Here is a 27,477-nt window from a genome sequence, read left to right on the forward strand (position 1 = left end):
GGAATTTGGACGCGTCCATAAAATTTTGAGGTTGGATGTGGAACTTATAAAGCGTGCGCACGTAACGTAATTCGTGAACGTCTCATCCAACCTCTATTGTCAGACACCCGGGTGTGAAGCTTTTCGTCGTTCGTCACATCGTAGGGGATTCGTGAATGGACGATACACAAGTATGAGCACATGTAGATAGCTAGAAAAGAATAGACAGAAAAAACGTACACACAGATAGGACAATCGTAGTTAGTACATAGTGAAATGAACGAAATACCACATTAAGCATGCTGTTTCAATAAATTATGTATCCCGCTTTACCTACCTATAAATAAAATGTCGTCTTCGTTGTGAAATCAATGGGTTATTGTTAGATTTTCTACGTATAGTGTTAAAGAGAGAAAGTGTTTTCCCGTTGCTTCGGTTTGTTTATGTTGTTTTGAATGTCTTCCGCGTGGCGGAATTTGACTGTTTGCGCATGCTCTTCCGCGTTGGTTGCACCTCTGGTGGACTTTAGTTGAAGTTACCAGTGATGAAAGAGAACGTGCAACGTAGCATTGCTGGTTGCAACGTTGGAGGGTATGCGTGATCTCATATCGTACTTTGGAGAAATAGGTTGGAAGTTTCGAGATTTATGCTGAGGTGTGGTAGGGTAGTTTCCCGAGTTTCTGCGTAGTTAGTAGGCGGGCTGGTTCGATCTCCTCTTCGGAGTTATTGAAATGGACTCGCCCTGCGGCAGTCTCAACCGGGCAAATTTAGACGCGTCGTGCGGTCTCCGAATGGAGTGGCCGCACGATTTTTAGAGCATCGGCCAGCGCCGACTACAAAGTCTTAATTTCAGATTCAAACAGGGTTTTGTTTCCGTCCAGTTATTTGGTTTCACCGACGACATTGATATCATGGCACGTAATTTTGAGAGGATGGAGGAAGCATACATTAGACTAAAAAGCGATGCTAAATGAATTAGACTAGTCATCAACACGTCGAAGATGAAGTACATAATAGGAAGAGGCTCAAAAGAGGATAATGTAAGCCACCCACCACGAGTTTGTATCGGTGGTGACGAAATCAAGGTGTTTGAAAAATTCGTGTACTTGGGCTCACTGGTGACCTTCGATAACGATACCAGCAGATAAATCCGGAGACGCATAATGGCAGGAAATCGTACGTACTTTGGACTCTGCAGAACGAAAGTGCCTCGAGACGAGCCACCCCAGGGCAGTGCTAATAAAGACAAACGAATAGTGTTCGCAGCCGTGCCAAATTGACTATCTACAGAATGCTTATCAAACCGGTAGTCCTCTACGGACACGAGACCTAGACAATGCTCGTGGATGATCAACGTGCACTTGGAGTTTTCAAGAGGAAAGTGCTGCCTACTAGCCCCATCGTGCCCCAGCTACACTCCGCCAGTGGTGATCTTTCTCATTTGTTGTTTAACATTGCTTTGGTAGGGGTGATACTAAAAACGAGTCTATTTTACAAGGTCTAACCGGATCGGATGGAACGAGTTTGTTTCAGCGGTGCTAAAATTGAGGTTTTTGATGAGTACCGTGAGGCATTGAAATCCGTACACTTAAGCGTTGATATAGGAGCACAAAGGCCTCTACTGTTGCGCAATCACACATTAGAAACTACCGGAAATATGACAAAATCATGAATTAAATCAACACATCCTGAAACGAGATCCGTTCACCGTGGGCGGACTTCGAATCAAAGGATCAAGTCGTCTAAAGTCGAAAGAAATATTGTTTAATTTGAAATTTAAAAAAATAGATGGAAAATGCTTCCTCGACATTTTCGGTCTTGTTTCACGTACGGAATGATATGATTCAAACGCAGTAGCAAAACACCGCAACGCTTTTGATTCAACTTTTGACAGTTAATATATGGGCCTGACGTTTTGGGCTGATGATTCATTCGTTCTGATATGTTGCCTTTTCAGCAACAGACGTTGCTCAGCCCAAAACATGTCTTAAAAGGTCCCAAACCCAAAAATATCATTTTTATTGACTATGTATTATCAGAATTTATATAACATCGGTTCATGGATTCTTGACCGATGCACTATTGTTTGCAACCATAAACGATGTAGGGCTTTAGGACCCAAATTGGCTCTAGAGGTGGACGGATTTCGGTGCTGTACGGATTTTGTACCAAATTAATCACCTACTCAACGCGCATTTCCAATTTTAAATTGAGGTCGCAAAACCTGTGCGCTTTAACCTACCTAATGTAAATCCCAACCTAGTTTGCTGTTCCCAATAATCATGTTATTTTTGTTATTGACACTTCACCTATCGTTGCACTGCACCGGTTTGAACCAGTTGCAACTCTGACGCAAATCAATATAAGCTGACCGTATTCACAATAAACACACGACACACAAGTTCAGCTGATACCTGCTGATACTGGAAATTTTTAAGTAACCTCGCTAACCTGACCCGACCGAAACCATCCCACGATGATAAGTCACAAAGCATGAAAATAGCGAGAAATGTTGCTGATTTCCACTGGTACAACACGGAATAAGAATAGGAACCATTATGGGAAATATGTGACCAAAATGAATTTTCAATTAATTTGATTAAATAAACGGTTTCACTTCCAAGTGAATTATTCTTCATTTGATTTTATTTGAACAGATGGCGCTGAGTTAAGCAATTCTATTCATTTGATTTTTAACTAATTTTAAGGCAAAGTTTTGATTTTCTGTTCATAAGTGGATATAGACATTCATAGTGACAATATGTCTGCTAGAAGGTTTCAAATAAGAAGCTCTCGGCCTATGTGGGGAAAATATAAGCTGAGTTTTGGAAGCATTCGGGGAAATTTTCCATTTCCAAATAGGTGGAAAAAATATCCAAACTTGTTTGCAATCTATACGCGAATATATGTCATCAACTTGATGGCGGCGTGGTAAGGATTTTAGTTTGGGGTGTCATGGACTTGCGAAGTTCCTTAGTGAGGAATCTGTGGACCTGCACGAAATCGTTTTCAAGATGCACATCTACTGCAGAAACTGCAATGATAGTCACTCGATCCGACACCATCGAAATCGATAATAATTATCGTTCCTTCTGTGCGCATTTTTCTTATGCCTCTCTCTAGGCCGTTATTGTTCGCGAGGCTGTCCAGTCTATGTTTCACACCAAAACTCACTCTTCGGTAACACACAGAACCGCGAATCGAATGGTCTTATACTACACCTTTATTTTTCACACTCAATGGTTGATCCGGTCGACAAGGACTAAAAATTTAACCGCAGTGGAGTTGAAAATTACACCCAACACGTAACTTGCACGGACTACGAAACGATAGATTTATCCGCGACAGAAAGTAAATTACAGAGCGGCGAGTACCTTGACAAGTACTGTTCCGGCACATTCATTCAACCAGAGCGAATGGCATATTTTATTACAGTTCTGCATTAAAACCTTGCAAAATCAGTACATTTTGGCATATGATAATTTGAAAGACTTTAATACAATCATTGCATTAACATTTTACAATGTTGTATTATGTTAGTACAGTATCTATGTAAAAAGCTTACATTTTTGTGTTAAAACCTATCAGAATTATATCTGCCCAGCTGCGAGTCGGCTCTGTCCCAGTGTGGGGATGTAATGTCAATAAGAAGAAGAATAAGAAGAAGATAAACAATAATAAACAATAAACAGGGTACTTGCATTGATGTAGAGGTAGGTTCGAGGGTGGTTTTAACACTATCAAAGTACGAATTCGAAGAGATTACCTACCAGCTGGTGCTCCCCAAGGCAGAATACTGGGGTCCATATTGTATAGCATGTTTAGTTTTAACTCTCCTGATTTACCATTAGGGTGTCGAAAATTGCTATTTACAGTTGACATGATACTCTCCGCCGAAGCCTTCGTTAATTTGTAGTAGATTGCAGAAAAGTTTAGATTATTTTTCCACTTATTTGCAAACATGACAAATTTCCGCGATTGCCTAAAAAAATCATCTTATACTTTTGCTACATAAGCCGAGATCTTCTTATTTTAAATCTTGTAGTTGACAAATTGTCTCTATAAATTGGGTCTAATTGATTGGACTAGCTTAAATAAACTATTAGGACTTATGCTAGATCAAAAATTAACTTTCATAATTTCAAATTATAGTAAAATTTTAGTCTCTTCTACCAAAATTTCGGTTTTGGAGGGATTCAGTAGCCTTCACGCATACTTTGTGCATGAGAAATGCAGAAAATCGTCAATCAAATGTTTCGGATTTCAAATGAAAAATGAGAATCTACAATGACGAAATAGGATCGCCCATGAAAACATCCCAGCAAACAGAAGATCGTATATAATAGCGAATAAGTGTACAAAGTGGAGACCATATAGGTACGTGCACTTTGCATGAAGTCAAATAAAGGAATGCGCCTTTATCGTCTCCACCTTGTACACTTATTCACTAGCATATGCAAATTTGTGTTGGCTGGTATGCTGAAAACATCAAACAACCTAATGCTTGTCGCATGCGCTTTAGTTTGCAAAAGACTTTATGAGTCTTCACTCTCACTGTTTCACTCTATCTCCGGCGCACTTCTGTTTACTTGACCTGTGAAACGATCGACAGTCATCTCGAGCATCGATAGCCGGCGCGGTGCTGGTAGCGATAAGGGAATTCTACCCGACAACCGTTTTGAGCACGACCCATCGCTTTCCGGTCCAGTGTAGGATCGAAAGTGAAAGTGATCACATCTCTGCGCTCCCAGAGTGATCGGCACCCTTACTGCGTGATTGAAAATCCGTTCCCGGACTAGAATGTTGTCAGTTTTGTCGAAAACGACTCAGCGGGGGAGGATCGGCTTGTCGGCCATCTCTTCGGCAAATCGTTACGCGTCCACCGGTGCAAAAGAACCGAGCAAAACGGCCCTGTACGATTTCCACCAGCATCACGGTGGAAAGCTGGTTGACTTTGCTGGCTATTGGTTGCCCGTGCAGTACAGTGATCAGAGTATTATCAAATCACATAATTACACTCGCCAGTATGGATCGATCTTTGACGTATCGCACATGCTGCAGACTTATTTGAGAGGTTGGTAAAGTCTATTATTGGAGGAGAAAGCAGAGGAAATAATCAACGTAATTTAATTCCTCTATGTTTAGGCAAGGACGTTATCAGCTGTTTTGAATCGGTTTGTACAGCAGACATAAAGGGACTTCGCGACGGTACTGGAACTTTAACCGTGTTTACAAATGGGAAAGGAGGTATTCTGGATGATTTGATTGTGAACCGAGTGTCGGAGGATACGCTCTATGTCGTATCGAATGCTTCAAGAAAGGATACCGATATGGCCGTTATGATGGACGCAGTGGTGAGTGTTTGAAAGCAAGCTAGAATAGATAGATTAGAATAGAGTAAGCAATCGCAGACCTGGTCAGTAATGTATAGTCATAATGTGGGACGTTGCGAAGATAACACTTCTCTTATGCTTTTTTGCTTAGTTTCGGTTTGCAAAACTAGCTCTGCAAGTGAATCTCCATTCATCATGCAAGTAAACGATTCTTTCTAATCTTTGATGAAAGTCTGTTTAAGAATTTAAACTTCCAAAAGTTTTCAAACGCACTTAAAACTAGCGAGTATGTTTCGATAATTCTCTCTGTTTTGTCCCATCAGTTGCCAACCGTTCGATTAGCGTTCGCTTAGTGACTAACATTTCGGTCACAGGTACATTAAACATTCAGTTGTATGTGTCTTGTGAATAAAATGATAAGGATTCAAACAAAAAATGTGTCAATGCTTGCAACGCTGATGATTTACACAGCAACATCGGAGCGGAAATTTAAAACAAAGCAGATTTTGACTGGTGTGTCTATATTGGTGTGAATTATTACCCCACCTCTGACCACGGACTGTAGGTACATTCTGTCGGTTTACGGTGCCCGAAAAGTGCATAACGAGTGTAGTATGACAACCAGAAACCAATATTAACTGGATCAATAGTAGGATCAGTGTGCAGCAGAGCCGCAAAACCGAAACGACATAACATGATATTCCTTCCTGTATCGTCAAGGACGCAAAATTCTCAATAGAACTAGTATTCGCATGAAAAATGAGTTTTATAATGAAAAAAGGCACACGAGTTACATTTGAGGGAGCTCGACGGTTATGGAAGCGCACGATAGTTAGCAGCAGTAGTGCTAGGAATATACTTCTATTTGTATTTTTGATATGGCACAACGCATACAGGAATTACTTTACATACTCAGTGAGTGTCAGGCCGATTGTATACTGTTTCGCCGAAAAACATTTCACGGAATGTTTTTCGCGGTACGACATTCCAAATCTCCGACGAAGCACATTTCGCGGAATGTATCTTTTCTCCAAAAGTCAATTCGCGGAATGCCATTGGGTGAAATTCAATTAGAATTATTATCATTGAAATAATTAAATGAATACTGGTTAATTATATGCAATCCGGACTAAATTCTTTTGGATTGATATTTAAAGCAATCGAAGAAGGTAATTCTTTCTTTGAATGGCCGCAGCCGGTCGGTATAAGGCAAACTGAGGAAAGAACGCCTTCTTGAAATGGAAACGTTTGCTCGAAAGGAGGTAGTCCCTTCTATGAATTAACGTATTTGAATAGATGCGTCTGCCTGGTATGAGGCGAATGGAGTTGATAATGCCTTTTTTAAAAGATCGCGTCTGCTCGGCAAAAGGCGAAGAGAAGGGTAATGCCTTCTTTAAATGGATGCGTCAGTCAAGCAGTTTGACCAACATTGACTCCACCTCTCGTTTATTCAAACATCTATCCAGTTTTACCAACAGCGGCACGAACAATCAATTTATTCGACCAACAATCTCACACACGAACGATCGAAGCGCCAACTTGAGCACCAACCATCAAAAAATATATGGGGGTTTGTACAACTTCACTACAAATGCTCAAACATGTTCGGCAAACTTTGACTCCACCCCCGACAACTCAAACCAAAATCAAACCGTTTTAATTTTTTCCAACCGAGCCGCCAAGTCCGAGTCCGAGCGAGTCAAATGGCTGTTCGAACAACTTCACACACGTTCAAGCAAAGCAGCAACCGAAGCGTTTTCTTGGGGGCGGAGTCAATGTTCATCAAACTGCTTGACTGGTGTGTACGTTGCATAAGGCGAAGGTAGAGGAAATGCTTTTTCTAAATGGTAGCGTCTGTCTGGTACAAAGCGAAGGAAAGGAATAAAGGATTATTTATTAAAACGTCCATCACTAACAAAGTAAAGAGAAGAGATATTGTATTGATTATATTTGGCCTGTCTGCCAGATATTATAAAGTATTTGTAAGGGGCAATTGAATTTTGAAAACTACTTCTAAATATTCTGGGAGGCCTTCCTTAGCTGTGGGGGAAGATACGTGGCTGCCAAGCAAGACTATGCTGGGTTAAACTTCTGGCCCGGTGTAGGAAATTCATTGATTAGGAAGTTTTTCAACTTGTTTGAACATACAAGTTTTAACGCGTTAATCTCGTGTTATACGAATGCAAAAAAATGGTAACATGGCTTTGAAACATCACAGGTAATAATTGTAGAGGTGCGGAACGAACACTAAGCTTCCCGACTAGAAGGTCATATCAAAATTATATCATCCTATGTTATTATGTTATACTAAATTTTTATAACAAAATTTGTTAGAAACTAGGTGCAGGATGTTGTTAAAATATCTAAATTTCTATCAAAAACTGCACTACTGGAAACAAAAAACTATCAAATTTTGTTACAATTTTATCATAAAAATAACATATTTTGTTAGAAATTTATAACAGAATCAGATACAAAATATATTGTTTCTGTGCAGTTGGAATTTTACAGGTCGTGAGAGGTCTATAGATTGTCATCAACAATCACATTTTTTTGGCTGGACAAAATATTTTTCGAGAACATGAAATTAACAACATTACAAATAAGGCAACCTTCTCAAATTATTATATCAACGTTGTGATATCTATGGCTGGGAGACTTTGCTACGTCTATTTTAATTGCCTACTGTTGGGCAATTCGGTGTTAAGCATTTTTCAAATCATATTATGATATAATCCTCTTACAACATTTGAAAGATAATGACTACTGAGAACAAAATTGTATCAAAATAAGTTATGAATATCACAATATGTTAAAATTGTGTTCAATTCTTGTTATGCTTTTCTAGTCGGGATTTGTAATATTTGTAATGATTGTTAGTAATGATTGTATAACATTTTGTCGAAAACCATTTCCCGGAATTCATTTTCGCGGAATAACATTTGGCGGTTTGTAACTTTTCGCGGTACGACATTTGGCGGTTTGTACCTTTTCGCCGAATAACTTTTGGCGGAATGTACCATTTCGCGGAATATTAATAATAATAGTTTAGTGTTCATTCTGTACTTCCATAATTATTACCTGCGAGGTTTCTAAGCCAAGTTACCATTTTTTTGCATTCGCATAACACGAGATTAACACGTTAAAACTTTTATACCTAAACTTTTTTTTTGATAAATTTCCCAGACCGGGCAAGAAGTTGAACACAGCCTCCTTCTGCATAGTCTTGCTTGGCAGCCACGCTTCTTTCCGCACGGCTAAAGAAGGCCTCCCAAAATGTGTAGAAGTAGTTTTCAAAATTTCAATAGCCCCTTACAAATCCTTAATTATATCTTGCAGACGGACCAGATATAATTAACAGGTTGTCTCCTCTCTTTACTTCGTTACGGAAAGGCGTTATTATGAATAATCCTTTATTTCTCCCTTTTGTCAGTCAAATATGGCATATGCCATATATATTGCATATATATTTTGTATCTGACTCTGTTAGAAATTTCTAACAAAATATGTTATTTTTATGATAAAATTGTAACAAAATTTGATAGTTTTTTGTTTCCAGTAGTGTAATTTTTGATAGAAATTTAGATATTTTAACAACATCCTGCACCATGTTTGTAACATATTTTGTTATAAAAATTTAGTATAACATAATAACATATGTTGATATAATTTTGATATGATCTTCTAGTCGGGATTATATCCTCCCTCGCAGGCGCTAACATTTAAAGAAAGCATCACCCCTCCCTTCACCTTATACCGGGCAGATTCGTTCTTTAACCCTTCCGTTACCAACCCCCCTTTTGAAAACGAAAATAAGAATCTTTTTGGCTGTTACTTTTTTGTCTTTTGACATTTTTTTCGCAACTTTCACCAAAAGAAGCGGAACTTATTCAAGTTTCAGGTGCTCTATGAATTTTTAGGACTGGCCACTTGATATCGGAGTTATTCCGGATTTAAAATGGGTGTTAGCTTTTGGCCATATGCCAGAACGCATACTTCGGAAATGATTATTTTAGATATTTTGAAGAGAAACGACGCATAAACTATACCAAATTTGATTAGGAATTTGATCGGTCCGAAATATGGCCTGTATTCCGGAATCCGGACGTTCCGCCGGAACCTGTTACGGGGTCACTTTACGGAAATAGGCGAATACCATCATGCGACCCATCAAACTTCATGATTTCAAAAGTTATGCCATTCTATGGTAGTTTTGTACTTCCTGGACCGTATTTGAACCGATTGGAACCGGTAAACGTTTTAACCCAGACAAACAGACATAACACATTGAGCATTCACTCATCAAATTCATCGTCGTACAAACATGAACGACATCTGTAGTTTTCACTTAGTTGGGCAAATCACGAACCAGATGGCGCTAGGGAGGAAACGTCAAACTCGAGCAAATTCGATGCGTGTACCACTTGTGATTGTCCAACTAATATTTATTTAAAATGGGCAATAAATCAGTTAACTATTAGAATTTCATGAGTGTTATGTCTGTTTGTTAGAGGTTTTACCATCAATGGACATTTTTGGAAATAAGCATACCCCATCATGCGGCATACCAAACTTCATGCTTTCAAAAATTATGGCATTCTATGGTAATTTTGTACTTCCTGGACCGTATTAGGAACGATTGGAACCGGTAAACTGATTTACCGAGTACCGGTTAAAGGGTCAATTTTGGGAAATAAGCAAACTCAAACTCAATTATCAAACTTCATGATTTCAAAAGTTATGGGTTCTTATGGTATTTTTCTGCTTCCTGGACTATATTTGAGCCGATAGGATGAATCATGTGTCATACCAAACATCATGTTTTCGAAAGTTATTGCATAATATGATACATTTGTATTTTCTATGTAACATTTTTCTCTATTCGACCAATACAAACATTTCAATAGGTTCAAATGTTGCCCATGAGTGAAAAACTACCCGTCTACTGGTTCCCCGATCAATTCAAATACGATCCAGGAAGTACAAAACTACCATGGAAGACTACCATGCAATAACTTCTGAAATCATGAAAATGTATATGCCGCATAATGGGATTAGGGATTTTCCCAAAATTGACCCTCAAACCAGTACTCGATAAATCCGTTTACCGTTTCCAATCGGTTCAAATACGGTTCAGAAAGTACAAAACTACCTTAGAATGCCAGAACGTTCTAAAATCATGAAGTTTGATATGCCGCATGATGGGCTTTGCTTATTTCCCAAAATTGACCCTTGAATCGGTACTCGGCAAATCAGTTTACCGGTTTTGTTCAGAAAATTATTTTGAGCTTTTTAGTGGAATGTCTTCACTTGTCATAAGACGAGTTTGTACAATCCCATTTAATTCCACCACTTAATTGCACCTTGACAGATACGTATTTCGACCTCAACAGTAAGGTCGTCTTCAGTGTCTCGTACTTGACTCGACTTTACCGGTTCCAATCGGTTCAAATACGATCCAGGAAGTACAAAACTACCATAGAATGCCATTACTTTTGAAATCATGAAGTTTGTTTGTTTGTTTGTTTATTATTGTCCAATAGTGTAAGATTTAAATCTTTTTAAAATTACTACCTCCGATTTTGAAAAGATACGAAAGCTGTCTAAAATTATTGTCATTAACTAGTCTACTACTTATTAAATAAATTTATTTAGGACGGTTCCAAAAATTGATGCAGCCACTCTTGAAACTTGCTTCCGACGAAGAACGTTTGACATCGGGCGGTAACGAATTCCAGTTTACCACACCTCTAACGAACAGCGAACTAGCGTAGCATAACGTATTGTTAGCTGGAACTACAAGATTCTGCAAGCGTCGACCTCGGGACCGAATAAGTCTCCTATACAGTATCGTAGAAGTTTAGGCTATCACCAGGTTTCTCAGAAAAATGCAGGAGCGATGCGCATAGAAGTATTGTATAGGGCATCCAATAAGGTTACGTTGCAGGTGACTCACATGATCGTAGCGGTTTAATCCATAGACGTAGCGTACACAGCAGTTAAGCGCCACTCGAAGTCGATCTAAAGAGTTTGCATTCGGATGGACATGTAATATATCGCCGAACATGAAATGCGGCAGGATCAGGGATTTGAAGAGCTTCATCTTGATAGACGACGATGCAGCGGAGGTACAGCAGTACAGCGAGCGCAGGCTGGCATAGATCTTGCCACATTGCTGAGTAATCAGTCCATCCCACTGCAGATCACTTTGAAAAACGAATCCGAGGTTGTTTGCTTTATCTGACCAATCGATGATCTGACCATCCATTACGATTCCAGGAACGGGTGGAGTAAATCCATCAGCAATACGACGTCGGCTTGTGACGAACAAAGCTATACTCTTAGCTGGGAAGATTGTTTCGCCGTGACCAGTCTGCCACATGTACAAGGTCCTCATTCACCATTCTGACAAGTTCTCGTGCGCAAGGGCCAAGCCGAGTAATGTAAAACTCAACATCATCAGCAAAAATTTGAATTGAGCAATACTTAAGTACCGTTGATAGATCGTTGATATGACAGCTGAAGAGTAGTGGACCAAGGACTGAGCCTTGTGGTACACCAGACGGCACCGCTGCTTGAGCAACAATCTGCCATATAGATATGACCCCATAAGGTTCACGGCATCAGGGGAGAAGTTTGATATTCCGCATGATGGGGTTTGCTTATTTCCCAAAATGAGCCCTTGAACCGGTACTCGGCAAATCAGTTCACCGGTTCCAATCGGTTCAAATACGGTCCAGAAAGTACAAAACTGCCATAGAACGCCATTACTTTTGAAATCATGAAGTTTGATGTGCCGCATGATGGGTTTTGCTTATTTCCCAAAAAAATTCCGCGAAATGTTTTTCGGCGAAATAGTACCCAAGCAACACCAGTTGTTTCTCATTAAGTAACACCAACTGTGGTGTGACTTACTAAAGGTCTGAGTTATGCACAACGCGTCGTATTTGGAACTCCTTTGTGACACAAAAAGCGCAAGAGATGGAGCCTATTTGCAACATCTTGCTGCTACAATGAAAATAAAAACACAAAATGGTAATCGAACCATGGACCTTGAGATTTGCAACCTTTTACTATAACCATCACACCATCAACTCTGTTCTGAGATTCTGCTACAAGTGCACTACATAAACAACAAAGTCAATTGTAACTTCATTGTACCTTATACGGAACATTCAGGGGACTCTGTCAAAAATAAAATACTGCTCAGTTGAGCTCAAAGTGTTTTGCAACATATCAGAAACATTTCCGTAACTGCAATGAATCGAAAAGTTATTTATACTGCAACTTATCTGTTTTGTTTCTGATTTGAAACACACCCAACAAACAACGACAAGCTACAAATAAGCATCTAAGTCGAATTATTGTTTATTTGCAATCTTCATAGCTGAATAAAATGGATGCTGAATAATTCGCTAGACAGATTTCATCTCAGTATTTGATCCAACTAATATTCGACTTGGCCTATTTATTTGTTTACCACATTTATTTGAGGTCGAACTAACGTTTTAGTATTATCACATTTCAGCACATTGGGGAAATTCATCAATGTGCTGAACAAATGATTTTCAAAATTCTCTGTTCGACTATGATGTGATGCTCTAAAAGGGTGGTCGAATTGCGTTTGAATAGTAGATTAATAAGCGAGCATTAGACATCCTTCTTAACCGTTGTCCTTCTTAACCATTGGATTTCACCTTTACCTGATCTAATCGCACAGTGGGAGAAAACATGATAATAGTTTATGCTTTTTCCGTTTGAAAGAAAATCGTGATGGCTTGAATTGATGATATTTGGATAGGAAAATAATAATTTATTTTCAAGACATTGCTGGATTCATTCACACTCAGGCTTTTTTATATTCGTGGGGCAATGCATAATTGTTTCCTGATACATAATTAATTCCTGATCTAGGATAAAGCTGTTGGACATTATAACGAACAAAGTTGCTGTTGCAATGAAGAAAATTCAGGCAGTTGTTGTAAAGTTGAAAAGGAAACGAACACAAACAAATTCGTAAAAAAAAATCGACCATATGTCTGTTACAGATTTCCTATATACTAGTTGTTTTTTATATGTAAATAAATGTCGATATGTGTAGTTATTTACTCGCTGCATGTGTGGTATTGATGGCAGAATAATATCGCAACCGGTTATTCAGAGTATCTGAGAAAGGTCGAACATAAATTCATTTAATTTTCATAAACCCCATCATTGGAGACGAATTTTATTTCATCGTTTTGACATTATTTTCTCATATTTTTCGCAGTGTTGAACGGTTATGACTGGCTAAACAATGATTGATATAAAATCTTGTATAGTTATTAACAAACTGTAGTTTGACAGATTGACTTGTTGATTAAGAGTCCAATTATGATTCATATTCAGCCATACGATTATTTATGTTTTGCATTGAGTAAGCCATAACTTACAAATCAAGGATGGCGTGGATGGCAACGTTACCGGCGGATGATCAAATGTCAGCAGTTCGAGACCCGATTTAGGAAAATTTTAAAATGATTATATGAAAATAGCAATTGCAATACGTTTAATTGAAATCTTGATCATGTTACTCTCAATGCGTTATTATTTTCGAAGAATTTATATGTAGCTGAATTAGGGCTAAGTAAAATGCTTATTGAAGGTTTAACGAATCAGGTAATAAAGTTGTTTTTCAAAATGAGATGTTGTAGCTGTATAACTTCTCCAAAATTGTGTGAACAACGCCTGAACAGAAGTTGCGATAAGAAATAGTACAGACATAATTCAACACAGTGCTGAACTGAATCATCACACTGATGTTAGTTAAACTAGTGAATGTTTGTTGGGCATTGAATTCCAAATCACTCGGGAAGTCAGATGCGTGGCATATTGCAACGCCCCTTAAACGGAAATGAAACATTGTGTATTTCCTAAACTGAAAAATGGCTTTAATGTGACTCGATGTGTTGCCAGTGTCTTCAATGCAATTTATTAGGAACAAACAGCTATTTGAAAGATGTTGCGCGTGCTGCTTGGGTATACAATCGTTAGTAATATTCCGCAAAAAAAGTATAAAAGATATACAATTGTCAGGGTATTTGGCCGAATGCCGCATCTCACGTCTCACATGTAAAATGATTCTAAAACACTCAGTGAGTTATTTGAGTAGCTTGTGTCCCTAGGGCAACGCGTCACCAATCTTCACAGGTAGTCACACACCTCGGAAAGCTTGATCACGGATTTTGTGTCTAAGTTTTATTATTAAAAAGGGGATTGTCAAAAATTCTACTTCAAAATAGATGAAACCAACAAAAATAATGACTCACGTTTTTAAATGTTTTCCCCCCTCTGTTTTATTTTTATTATTCCTACTGGTTTGACATCAATATCAATATTAATCAATATCAAACATTATCGCAGCTTGAAGTCTAAATAGTCAATTAGATGTTTTCAACCAGTCCTCGGAGCATTCGGAACATGAAATGAGTTCTTTAGTTTTTCCAGCGATAACTTACATCGATAAAATATGAAATATCATCTGAAAAAGTATTTTAATTCTCTAAGAATTTGTTGTGCATTTTTGGCATTCTCACTCATTCAGTTATGTATCACCTTAAAACCCCTACTACGTAAAAGATTTCCACCCTGAGCCTTAACCTGGGCCCAGGTCAGATTCCTGTCGACTTCCTTTATTTCTTTTCTGAGTTCTTTCCAGTTGTGAGGCCACCGGGCCCGAATTATAAAACGTAGGCATCGTTTGATGAATAATTGCAGTTTCTGCGTGATCTCTGCTGATACACACCAAGTCCCACTGGTGTACAACAACACAAATTTCACGTTAGAGTTGAATATTCCAAATTTAGTGCATTGACTAACCTTATTGAATCTCCATATATTTCGTAAACTGGCTGCCCTAGCCTTCCTGATTCATGCTCCTAAGTCGATCTTGGTTTCGTTCGGCCAGGTCATTTCGCTTACTCCGCATTTCAGAGTAAGCCGAATGATACGCTAGTAGAGCAATATCATCAGCCAAATCAAAGTCCTTTAGATGCTCCATATTAAAAGGCTGCCAGAGCAGCCCACGGTTTGGTACACGCTCAATCGCACCCTCCATGATCTCGTCCATTACGATTTGGAACAGTAGCAGAGATAGAATACATCCTTGCCTCACACCAGCGACTAGCAAGATTAGATAATATAAAACTCCGTTATGCAAGACTCTGCACGTACTATGAGGCTGACGATTTTGTTCGGAACTTCCTTGCATCTACGGGTGCCCCACAGATTTTGATTTCGATCGAAAGCTTTTTCGTAGTCAATGAATACCAGATAGAGGGACTTTTGAAATTTGTTGACTTGCTTAAGGATGATACGGCGCGTGACAATATGGTCCACACACAATCTTCCGGGGCGGAATCCTGTCTGCTGCCGTCGGAGAGTCGTGGCTGTTTTCTCCTGCATCCGATTTTGGATAACTTTGCACAGAGCTTTGGGAACAATGCACTGTAACATGATGCTCGACACACAGTCAGATCTCCTTTTTAGGACCTTCTCTAAAACGCCCTGCATTCATTTTCCCGGAAAAGTTGCGTTTTCCCAGATATTGGATTATTGGAAAAAAAATCGGCTAGTTCTCTTAAAAAATCTCCTGAGTGATTCTTCAGAAATTTCTTTCAGAACGCCATTCGGATTACCCGCGATAATTTCGAATACTCTTCCAAAAATTTCTTTGTAAGTAAGTTTACCCGAGAGTTCCCAAAAACATATTGGGGAGCTCATGCCGTCAAATTTGTTCATTTCATTGTAAATTGTGTCGCAAATTTCGGAGAGAATACAAGTGAATAAATCGGGGAAGGTCTGTTCAGCCGAAAACCATTCGGTCAAATGCCATTTGGCCGAAGGTCATACAGCCAAATAGGTAATTGTGCCGAATAGGTCATTCGGACGTTCAGCTGACTTTATCGATTGACCAAACAGGCCATTTGACGTCTCACTTCTCAATTATCATTTCGAAAAGTGAGAAATCAAAAGTTTGAAATGATAAGTGACGAGAGAGGCGTCTCCTTTCTCACTTTTCACGGTGAGAAGTGATAAGTGAGAAGTGAGACGTCTCATTTATCTCTTCTCACACCTCATTTCCGATTGCTCACTTCTTTATAGTAAGAAGTGAGAAATCGGAAAGTGAGAAGAAAAAAGTAAGTCGTCTAGACTCTTTTCTCACTCCATATTTCTCACTTATATCTTCTCACTGTGAAAAGTGAAAAGAGCGAAGCGAGAAGGGAGACGCCTCTCTTCTTACTCATCATTTATAACTTTTCATTTCTCACCTTTCGGAGTGAGAAGTGAGAAATTATGACTGAGAAGTGAGACTATTTGGCCAAATGGCCTGTTCGGCCAAATGATAAGTTTCGGAAAAATTACTCTTCCCCAAAATCAGTTCGCGATTTGATGTGTTTGTACTAGAACGCGGAATAGTTTTTAGATATTTCGAACAATTCTGTTAGGAAAGTAGAAAGAATTTCTATAAAGTTCCGTTGAAAATAAAAACAAAAGATTTCTTTTGAAAATGCCAAACGATTTTCAATACAAATTTCAAAGAAATGTTGATAGAAATTCAAAAAGTGAGAGGTCAGTTCTCTTTTTCTTCCTCTTTTCTTCATTCCTTTTCCTTCTTTCTTACTTAATTTTTTCTTTCTTCTTCTTTCTTTCTTTTTCCTTCTACCTTCTTCTTTCTTTCTTCCATCTTATTTTTCCTTTCTCCCTTCTCCCTTCTTTTTACTGCCTTCTTTTATCATCTTTCTTTTTTACCATTTTCCCTTCTTCCTTTTCCTGTACTCTTCTTTCTTCGGCCTCCTTTCGTATATATCATTTTCCATATCTCACTTCTCACATTTCATTTGTAATGCACACAGAAAAAAAATTATGAAAAGTGATAGACGCGTAAATAATAAAGACGTGGAAAATTACACTATTCTGGGCGTACATGGATCTTCTCCAACAAGTTCGCCCTAAATGTATGCAATTTACATAGCATTATGACACTTATTAGTATAAAAAGTGACATAATGCAATACAAATTGCATACATTCAGGTGAAAGTAACGTTTAAATTTACGCTCTTTATGGCATTCCCTTTATGTGCATTACTTTCGTGTAAATTTCAACAACTTTTTCTATCTGTGCAGCCCGATGACCATCCGCTCAATTAGCATTCGACCTAATCACCCAGCACCGCTTTATATATGGATGAAAACCGACAATGTTTGCATTTAGGATATTACGCTTTTCTCAAATGTTGGCCTAAGAATATCTTAACTTCAAAAGTTATACAGTATGAAAATAATTAGGAAAGCTTTGATCACCGCGTGACTTTATCGAAATTAATTTATTGGCTTTTTTCGGTGATAATTATACTACTCAAAGCGAAAGGGAGTAGATGAAAGTAATGAAGATACAGATTCGATTGACACCGCAAGCGAGCGGCAAGTGTGAAATGAATAGAAACTGAAGATTAGCAGAGGGCCATATGAGAGAACAAGCATTGTTGAAATCGCTGTTATTCTGCCTAACGTCCACCCAGGAACGGCTTGGATAGTGACGTGGTGATCACTGTACCAAGACAGGCAAAATAACAGCGATTTCAACCTGCTAAAGTGCTGTTCGGCTAGCGTAAACAGTTCTATTGATTCGTGGCATATTTTCAGAGATTCATACAAGAGCGCGCTAAATCTCTTCACGCATAACTCTCGCAAGCTCATACTTCGCCCAAATTGAATCTTATTCGAACTGTATTTCATCAATTTTTCGCCAATTGGATTCTATAATTAAGATAGTTTTGATCAACGTGACTTTTTCGAAATTAATTTATTGGCTTTTTTCGGTGATAATTATACTACTCAAAGCGAAAGGGAGTAGATGAAAGTAGATGCCTGTCTTGGTACAGTGATCACCACGTCACTATCCAAGCCGTTCCTGGGTGGACGTTAGGCAGAATAACAGCGATTTCAACAATGCTTGTTCTCTCATATGGCCCTCTGCTAATCTTCAGTTTCTATTCATTTCACACTTGCCGCTCGCTTGCGGTGTCAATCGAATCTGTATCTTCATTACTTTCATCTACTCCCTTTCGCTTTGAGTACACACTTAGTTCAGCTCGGCATTTTTTGATTCTTTTGCCGAGATCCGCACAGCCGAGTGCTCGGTTCGTGACTTTCTGCTGATATCTCAGCTGAAAAAGCAATTTGTTTACTGCGGCACTCAAAGGAGCCGCCGTAATCATACGTCTATTCAGCCGATATTTCAGCTATCGAACTTTAACTGAGATTTGCACAGCCGAGATCGGTGGAAAATTTTAAGTGTGTAGTATAATTATCACCGAAAAAAGCCAATAAATTAATTTCGATACAGTATGAAAATGTTACAGCTCCGTTCGATTGGACTCATTTTTCCATCACTTTTTAAAATTACAGGTTATCGTAACTATGGAGCTCGTATACAATATTACGTGCAAGGAAAAGTTGAATGTAAATTAAAAACTATTAAACACAAAAATAGGAGTTCAAATATTCCCATAGCATGTAATTCGCAGAATGTTTAACTATGTACGATTTTCTGTTCAATAACCCTAACCTTCTGTTCAATAGAATTTTACGCACAGCTTTTTCTGGTGTGCAGTCTTCAATACAAGCCCCATAGTGAAGAGAACCTGTAATTTTAAAAAGCGATGGAAAAATTAGTCGAATCGAATGGAGCTTGTTTGTTACATCATATGTACTGTAACATTTTTATACTGTGTATCTTACGTTCATCTCTTGTACACAAACCTTCGGATTATTCTTGGACTCACAGTTCGAACAAAACCTGTAAATTTCCGTTCAAATCGATGTAACAAATTGACCTCCGTGTTTATCAACACAAAGTTATACGTTGTTTTAATATTACACGGGCTGTAATTTCCTAGTTTATATTTTTAATGGAAAATAAAAAAATAAGGTCAACACAGGGAATCGAAACCTTGGTTCGCAGAGTGAGAGCCCATCTCGTTGGACACTCGAGTATTTCAACTATTTGAAAGCGAACCGCTCCAGATATAGCAGGTTAAGCGTTCTGGTGATTCAATTACTCTTCATCAGACTAAACGATAGCTTAAATTGAAGGTTGAGTTTGCTGAAAGCATCCCAGATTTCTCGTCGGAAGAAGCAATGAATTGTAATAGCAATAAAATGCAACGTCATAAAGCCTGCTTTGTCTTCATATGCGACGATAGCCATTTTGGTTGATGCTAATATGAATAAAATAGGTGCCAGCTGCGGTTTGCATGAAATGCAGTGAAGTTTGTTTTGATTTGTTTTAACAGCCACGTGCTTGCTCACCAAGGTTGTCAAACAATTTATTTACAAACTGTATTAAAAAAAATAAAATATTTGTAGAGCTTTAGCTGCAAATTAAAATACACGGTCATAATCTTAAAATAAATGACTTATTACATAAAAAAAAAAAAAATGAGGTTCTATCCAATAAGATCGAAATCGGGTGATTGGAAGAACACGTCACGATATGGACATACCTCCATGAGTGGTAGTGCGAATTCCGCATAAACCTGCCGATCGATAGAACTAGAAGTAAAACAGAACAGCACATGGGGAGATCGTTGCCTGGATCTTTTTGCCTGTCTTGGCACGGTGGTTTCCATACCACTAACCAAGTCGTCCACAACCAGGGCGTTAGGCAAGAAGATTCACGCTTCGATTGTGTGCTGTTCAATAGATGGTCTTCCTTTCTCCCTTTCACCCTCTATCGCTTCATACTTGTTCGCGCCCTAGCGAACGCCTTTCAATCTAATGATTTTCAATTATCTTTCGATTATCTACTCCCTCATACTTTGAGTAGAAATGACCGATAAAGCCGTTAAACAAATCATTCTTATTACATAGGTATTTTAAATTGCTTAATTATACTATAGACAGAGTTTTGAAAGTCAATATTTTGATTAGTGACTCGTATTTAGAATATGCATTTCAGTTGACTTTCGATATTGAATCGAAATAGCTTATATTTGACATCAATCTGTCTCTGAGATTGTATGACATTTGCCAGAAAACCATTTGCCAGAATCAATTTGCCAGAACGATTTTTGCCAGAAACCCATTTGCCAGAATGGACCATATGCCAGAAAGCCATTCCCCAGAATAGACCATTTGCCAGAATGTAATTTGCCAGAATCTACCGTTCCCCAGAAATAGTAAAACTGGAAATTCCAATTATTATTGATGGCTAAAGAATAGAAAAAAAAATATATATAAAGAAGGTAATTTTGCATTATTTAGTGGATTTGGCATTATTTTGTGATGAAGAGATTTGCGGTATAATTAATTTTCATAAAAGGGTTTATTCAACATATTAGACAATTTTCAGAAAGATGGATTGTAAAAAAAAAATCATATTTGTCTAATACCAAACAAACTGTTTACGAATGGATATCATATTTCTTCGTCTCATTCCACACGCCAAATTAAATCATATCTACAATTGGATAATATCATTTTAAGTCATACTAGACGCCATTTGCTTTCATTGAAGAAGTTATATCTACAAGTCTAGGCAAAATGTCTATTTCTAAAGAAGGAATCATATCCACAATTGACATATTCAAACACGGACACGGGCAACCACCTACGTTTAAAGAAGGGATAACATCTTCTTCTTCATTGGCATTACATCCCCACTGAGATATAGCCGCCTCACTGGTTAGTGTTCCTTCAGTACTTCCACAGTTTCTGAAGTTTCGTAAAGTTTCTAAGTCAAGTTGCCATTTTTGCATTCGTATATCATGAGGCTAACACGATGATACTTTTATGCCCAGGGAAGTCCAGACAATTTCCAAACCGAAAATGGCCTAGACCGGCACCGGGAATCGAACCCGGTCACCCTCAGCATTATTTACGGATCCTGTACACCTCCGGTGGTGCAAAGGGCCGACTTGAAAGATCTCCATCCTGAGCGTTGCCCGGCTATCGCTTTAACCTGTTGCCAGGTTAGATTTCGGTCGACTTCTTTTATTTCTTTATTGAGGCTTCGCCGCCATGAGCCTCTGGGTCTGCCTCTGCTGCGATGTCCCGCTGGGTTCCAGTCTAATGCTTGTTTACAGATTTCGTTTCCGCCCCTACGTAGAGTGTGGCCGACCCAGCCCCACTTCCGATCCCTAATTTCTGTTGCTATCGGCCTCTGGTGACAACGACGATGGAGCTCATTGTTTGAGATCCAGTTGTGAGGCCACCAGGCCCGAATTATATACCGCAGGCATCTGTTAATGAACACCTGCAGCCGTTGAGTGTTCTCCACTGATACACACCATGTTTCGCTAGCGTATAACAGCACAGATTTCACGTTAGAGTTGAAAATTCGAATTTTAGTGCGTTCACTTATCTGCCGGTTTTTCCAAATATTTCTTAAACTCGCAAAGGCAGCCCTTGCTTTCTTGATCCGTGCGCCAACCAAGATATTGGAAGCTTTCAACATTGTCCACTCTGATTTCCCGGCTACTGTGAAAATGGAAGGGGTCGCCGTGTTTACATCCAACGCTTTGGTTTTGTTGACGTTGATGACTAAACCTGCCGAAGAGGAGCGCTCGGCAAGGTCGTTGAGCTTACTCTGCATATCAGAGCGCCGTTGCGCGAGGAGTGCAACGTCATCAGCCAATTCGAAGTCGTTTAGATGCTCCATGGTTATAGGCTGCCATAACAGCCCGCGGTTTGGTTCACGGTCAATCGCACCTACCAGAATCTCATCGATTACGATGAGGAACAGTAACGGTGATAGGATACATCCTTGCCTCACGCTAGCTACGACCCGGATAGGGTCGGACAGGACCCCATTGTGCAGCACTCTACACGAAAAGGCCTCGTACTGTGCTTCGATGAGGCCGATGATTTTCTCAGGAACTCCCTTGCGTCTCAGGGCGCCCCACATGTTCTCGTGATTGAGACGGTCGAAAGCTTTTTCGTAGTCAATGAATACGAAGTAAAGGGACTCTTGGAATTCGTTGACCTGCTCCAGAATGATGCGGAGCGTGACAATATGGTCCACACAGGATCTTCCGGCACGGAATCCGGCTTGCTGCCGCCGGAGAGTCGCATCGATCTTCTCCTGAATCCGGGCTAGGATAATTTTGCACAGAACTTTGAGAACGGTACACAGCAACATAATGCCTCGCCAGTTATCGCATACAGTCAGGTCACCCTTTTGGGCACCTTTACTAAGATACCTTGCATCCAGTCGACCGGGAAAGTTGCGGTGTCCCAGATATTATGAAATAAACGATGCAGTAGTTGAGCGGATGTCATGGGGTCAGCTTTGAGCATCTCGGCTGATATGCGGTCGACCCCTGGGGCTTTATTCGATTTCATGCTTTGGATGGCTGTTTGAATCTCTAGCAGTGATGGAGCTTCGGTATTGACGCGTGTTATACGTCGGATCCTAGGCAGATCATGCCGAGGTGGTGATGGCCTGGCTGGCACTTGAAAAAGTTGTTCGAAGTGCTCGAACCAGCGTTTCAGCTGGTCAGTTGGGTCAGTCAATAACTGATCATTCGCGTCTTTCACAGGCATCGTTGCATTCATCTTCGCCCCGCTTAAGCGTCGTGAGATATCGTAGAGGAGGCGAATGTCCCCGGTTGCGGCGGCTCTCTCTCCTTCGTCGGCCAGAGAGTCTGCCCACGCTCGCTTGTCCCGTCGACATGAGCGTTTTACTTCCTTCTCAAGAGCCGCGTATCGTTGGCGGGCTAGAACTTTGGCTCCTCTGGTTTTTGATCGCTCTATCGCGGCTTTGGCTTCTCTTCGCTCCTCTATCTTCCTCCAGGTCTCATCGGTGATCCGTTGTTTTCTCTGGGTGCGTAGTTCGCCCAGATTGTTTTCGCTGGTGGCGATGAAGGCATTCTTGATCGCGGTCCATTGGTCTTCCACGCTGCCACCTTCCGGAATATCTGCAGCACGCGTCTCCAGTTCTTCAACGAAGGACCGTTTCACCGTGGCATCTTCCAGTCGGCGTGTGTTGAATCGTCGTCCAACTCTTTCCTCCTGCCGACGAATCCGCGCAATGCGCAGGCGTATTTCGCCGATGAGGAGGTGATGATCAGACGCGATATCGGCACTACGTTTATTCCGTACATCAAGAAGGCTCCGTTTCCATTTTCGGCTGATGCAGATGTGGTCGATTTGATTTTCTGTAAAGCCGTCACGGCAGATCCACGTGACCTTGTGAACCGGTCGATGAGGAAAGAGCGATCCCCGATCACTATGTCGTTATTACCACAAAATTCTGCGAACAGCTCTCCGTTTTCGCTCATTTCTCCGAGACCATGGCGTCCCATAATGCGCTCATGGTTCGAGTTGTCGGATCCGATCTTCGCATTGAAGTCGCCCAAACAGATCTTGATATCACCCTTCGGAATTTTATCTACGACGGCATTGAGTTGACTGTAAAAGTTCTCTTTGTCTTGCAGATCGGCAGCATCGGTTGGCGCATAACATTGGATTATAGTAAGGTTTCGGACCCGTGTTCTAAATCTGGCAACGATTATCCTTTCACTTAAAGGTTCCCACTTCATAAGCGCAGAGTGTGCCTGAGCGCTTAGTAGGAAGCCAACTCCGCGTTGCCGGGGAGCGTGTTCACCTCGTAAACCAGAGTATAGCAGAACTTGTCCCGACGGCGTTCTGTGTTCTCCAAAGTTTGGCCAACGGACTTCACTCAGTCCCAGGATCTCAAGCTTCATGCGGCGTGCCTCATTGGCAAGTTGTGCCAATTTACCCTGCTGGGCTAGGGTTAAAACGTTCCATGTTCCTATTCGTGTCCGTTGTTTCGCGCTAAGAGTCGTCGCCGTAAAATCAGTCCGTATTCTTTCATTATCGGATTCTCGAACAAATTGATGTTTCGGGAACAGTAGGTTGTTGGCCCAAGGTTCCCTATCCACCGGGATGGGGCTGCCATCTTAGGTATAGCTCCCGGGGAATAGCATTTCATACTCAGCCGCTGGATGCCAGAACAGACGCTGTTGGAGCCGCACCTCCTTGGTGGACAGACGCTCGATCAGTCGGGTCAAATTTGTTTAAAGTCCTACCCAACACCAGGACTAGGCTAGTGCGCTTTGAGCGGCACACGGTCGCTTTGATAGGGCCTGCTTGGGGACACATGCAGCTTTTTATAGAAGTTCAACAGAGCCCACTGTCGAACCCCACCACATCCTAGGCAGACCCCACAGGACGCACCCTCTCACTTTAGCTGATGTCAGAAGGACAACAGTGCCCAGGCTGCACTACCAGCTAAGTACGCAACCCTTAGCTGGCGGTCAACCTCAGCCTCAGCCTCACCCTCAGCATGGTCTTGCTTTATAGCCGAGCATCTTATCGCTAGGCTAAGGAGGACACCGGGATAACATCTATCCTTGCTTTAATCGGAGCAAACACCTTTTTTAAGAAATGGGTCATATCCACCATTGCTTCATTTCTGACAAACGCCTGTTTTCAAAGAAGGGATCACATCCACTTTTGCTTTAATTTGGGCAAGCGCCTACTTTTAAAGAAGGAACCACATCCACCATTGCTTCATTTGAGGCAAACGCCTACTTTTAAAGAAGGGACCACATCCACCATTGCCTTAATCCGAGCAAGCGCCTTCTTTTAAAGAATGAATTACATGCACAATTACCCTTATCCGGAAAAGCGCCTTCTTTTGAAGAAGGGATCATATCGACCATTGCCTTAATCCTGGCAAACACCTATTTAAAAAAAAGGTTCACATCAACCATTGCCTTAATCGGAGCAAGCACCTAATTTCAAAGAAGGTATCACATTACGCATTGCCTTAATTCGGACAAGCGCCTTCTTTTGAAGAAGGGATCATATCCACCATTGTTTTAATTTTGGCAATCGCCTAATTTTAAAGAAGGGTTCACATCCACCGTTGCCTTAATTCCGGCAAGCGCCTGCTTTTAAAGAAGGGATCACATCCACCATTGCCATAATCCGGGCAAGCGCCTACTTTTAAAGAAGGATTCACATCAACCATTACTTTAATCTGGGTAAGCACCTATTTTGGAAGAAGGGATCGCACCCTCCATTGCCTTAATCCGGGCAAACACCTATTTGAAAGAAAGGATCACATCCGCCATTTTTGCCTTAATACGGGCAAGCTACTATACTCGGCTTATGTATGCATACATTTTAAGTACAGATTAGTTATTTTCAATTCTATTATCGACCGGAGCGGTGTTTTATTCCTTAGTAGAAAACAACTATACAACAACAACAAAGCAAAATTATAAAATTGTCCCTTATGCCAAATGACCCTCTCTTTCAACGCTGTTCATAGTTATGCCTATTCATGGCGTTAAGAATTATTGCGCATACTGGGCAAACGCGCGCATGGCAAATTAGTGACGACCAATTCTGGGGAATGGTGCATTCTGGCAAACGACTTTCTGGGGAATGGTCCATTCTGGCAAATTGATTCTGGCAAAAGGCCTTCTGGCAAATGACTTTCTGGCGAATGTCATACAACCGTCTCTGAAACTCGTATATTTTCATAAATAAAATGGTCTGTGAGTCGGCCAAGGGCCGAAAGTCTTGTTTATAACTAGAGACAATAATAATAACGTTATGTAACTTTTCCCTACCGACAGGCATCCTTCAAAGCTCAAGGCAAGGACGTCTCCGTGGAATTTCTCACCAGTGACGACCAGTCGCTTCTGGCGGTGCAAGGCCCGCAGGCCGTTTCCGTTCTCCAAAAACTGGTAACCAAGGACCTCTCGCGGTTATACTTCATGAACTCCGCATTCGATTCCATCGCCGGTGTGGAAAATTGTCGCATCACCCGGTGCGGATACACCGGCGAAGATGGAGTGGAAATCTCTATCCCTTCCAATAAAGCATCGGAAATCGCGTCAGCCCTGCTAGAGCAGAAAGTGGGCAATCTCAAGTTGGCAGGGCTCGGTGCTCGCGATTCGCTCCGACTGGAAGCCGGTTTGTGCTTGTACGGCAACGACATCGACGAAACCACGACCCCCGTCGAAGCGGGTCTCCTCTGGTTGGTGGCAAAACGCCGACGAGCAGAAAACAACTTCCCCGGATCGGACAAAATCAACAGTCAAATCAAAAACGGCGTCACCAGACGGCGCGTCGGGTTTAGAATGTCCGCTGGTTCGGCTCCCGCCAGGCAGCATGTTGAAATTTTCGACAACGAGCAGCACAAAATCGGAGAAATCACCAGCGGCTGTCCGAGCCCGTGCCTGCAGCAAAACGTCGCCATGGGCTACATCCGGGAAGAGTCGAAAAAGGTTGGAACCGAAGTTACGCTGAAAGTTCGAGACAAGTTCTATCACAGTCAGGTCGCCAAGATGCCGTTCGTTCCAACGCACTACTATCAGCCTCCGAAATAAGGGAAATTCGAGCTGTTTACGCGCGCTGTTAATCTATATTGGATGTGCTGGTTTGAAACGGGCACGTGTATTAGGTGTTTACGCTTGTTGCTTATCAGTAGACTTTGCCAGGCAGAATGAGTAGTCGAATAAATGGTTTGGTAGTTGATAAGCAATCATTACCTTTTATTACGTACAGGGAACAATGTTGTTGCTATGAAAGAAATCCTTTCTAAGTTATTTTACATTAAGAAGAAATCAAGCACCGTATACAAATTGTTAACAATGGAATTTCTCGATTTTATTCGTCATCTGAGGGAGTGCAGTATTTGCAAAAGATGTGCTGCCGGTGCAGGCATAACTGTCACATATTTTCCTGTTTTCCTGGGACAGGTAAACTTTAATATTCCATGTGAGAGGAAAGTACTTTTTTTAATGTTATCATATTCCATAACCCTAATTGATACACCCAATCAGCGGATGGTAGATTTCAAAACAGTTCTGTGTAAGAACTTTGCAAAATCTGTGTAAAAATTTGGTGTATACAAATTTGGAAGATTTTAATATAATGCCAGAAACATAAGTACGTTAGGCATAAGTATGTTAGACATAATGGACGTCAGGCAAAATGTAATTTAGACATATGGACGTTTGGTATAATTTTGCCTTCTTTATGTCATGGACTGTTGTTTGGATCATTGTATACCTTGTAGCGTTGTCGGGATATTTTGAATTTAGGTTGAAATAAAATTCAAAAGCTTTAGACATTTTTTTG

The 27,477-nt window shown here is 40.5% G+C and overlaps 1 protein-coding gene across 1 annotated transcript; it reads left to right on the forward strand.

Moving 5' to 3' along the window:
• Nucleotides 1–4,613: 4,613 nt before the first annotated feature.
• On the forward strand, nt 4,614–26,898 carry LOC134219853 (aminomethyltransferase, mitochondrial). The gene is made up of 3 exons (XM_062698740.1): nt 4,614–5,053; nt 5,125–5,333; nt 25,968–26,898. The coding sequence occupies exons 1-3, from the start codon at nt 4,780–4,782 to the stop codon at nt 26,721–26,723; spliced, it is 1,239 nt and encodes a 412-aa protein (XP_062554724.1). The 5' UTR covers nt 4,614–4,779; the 3' UTR covers nt 26,724–26,898.
• The last annotated feature ends 579 nt before the right edge of the window (nt 26,899–27,477 follow it).

This window comes from Armigeres subalbatus, chromosome 3 (assembly GCF_024139115.2).
Source record: "Armigeres subalbatus isolate Guangzhou_Male chromosome 3, GZ_Asu_2, whole genome shotgun sequence".
Lineage (NCBI taxonomy): Eukaryota > Metazoa > Arthropoda > Insecta > Diptera > Culicidae > Armigeres > Armigeres subalbatus.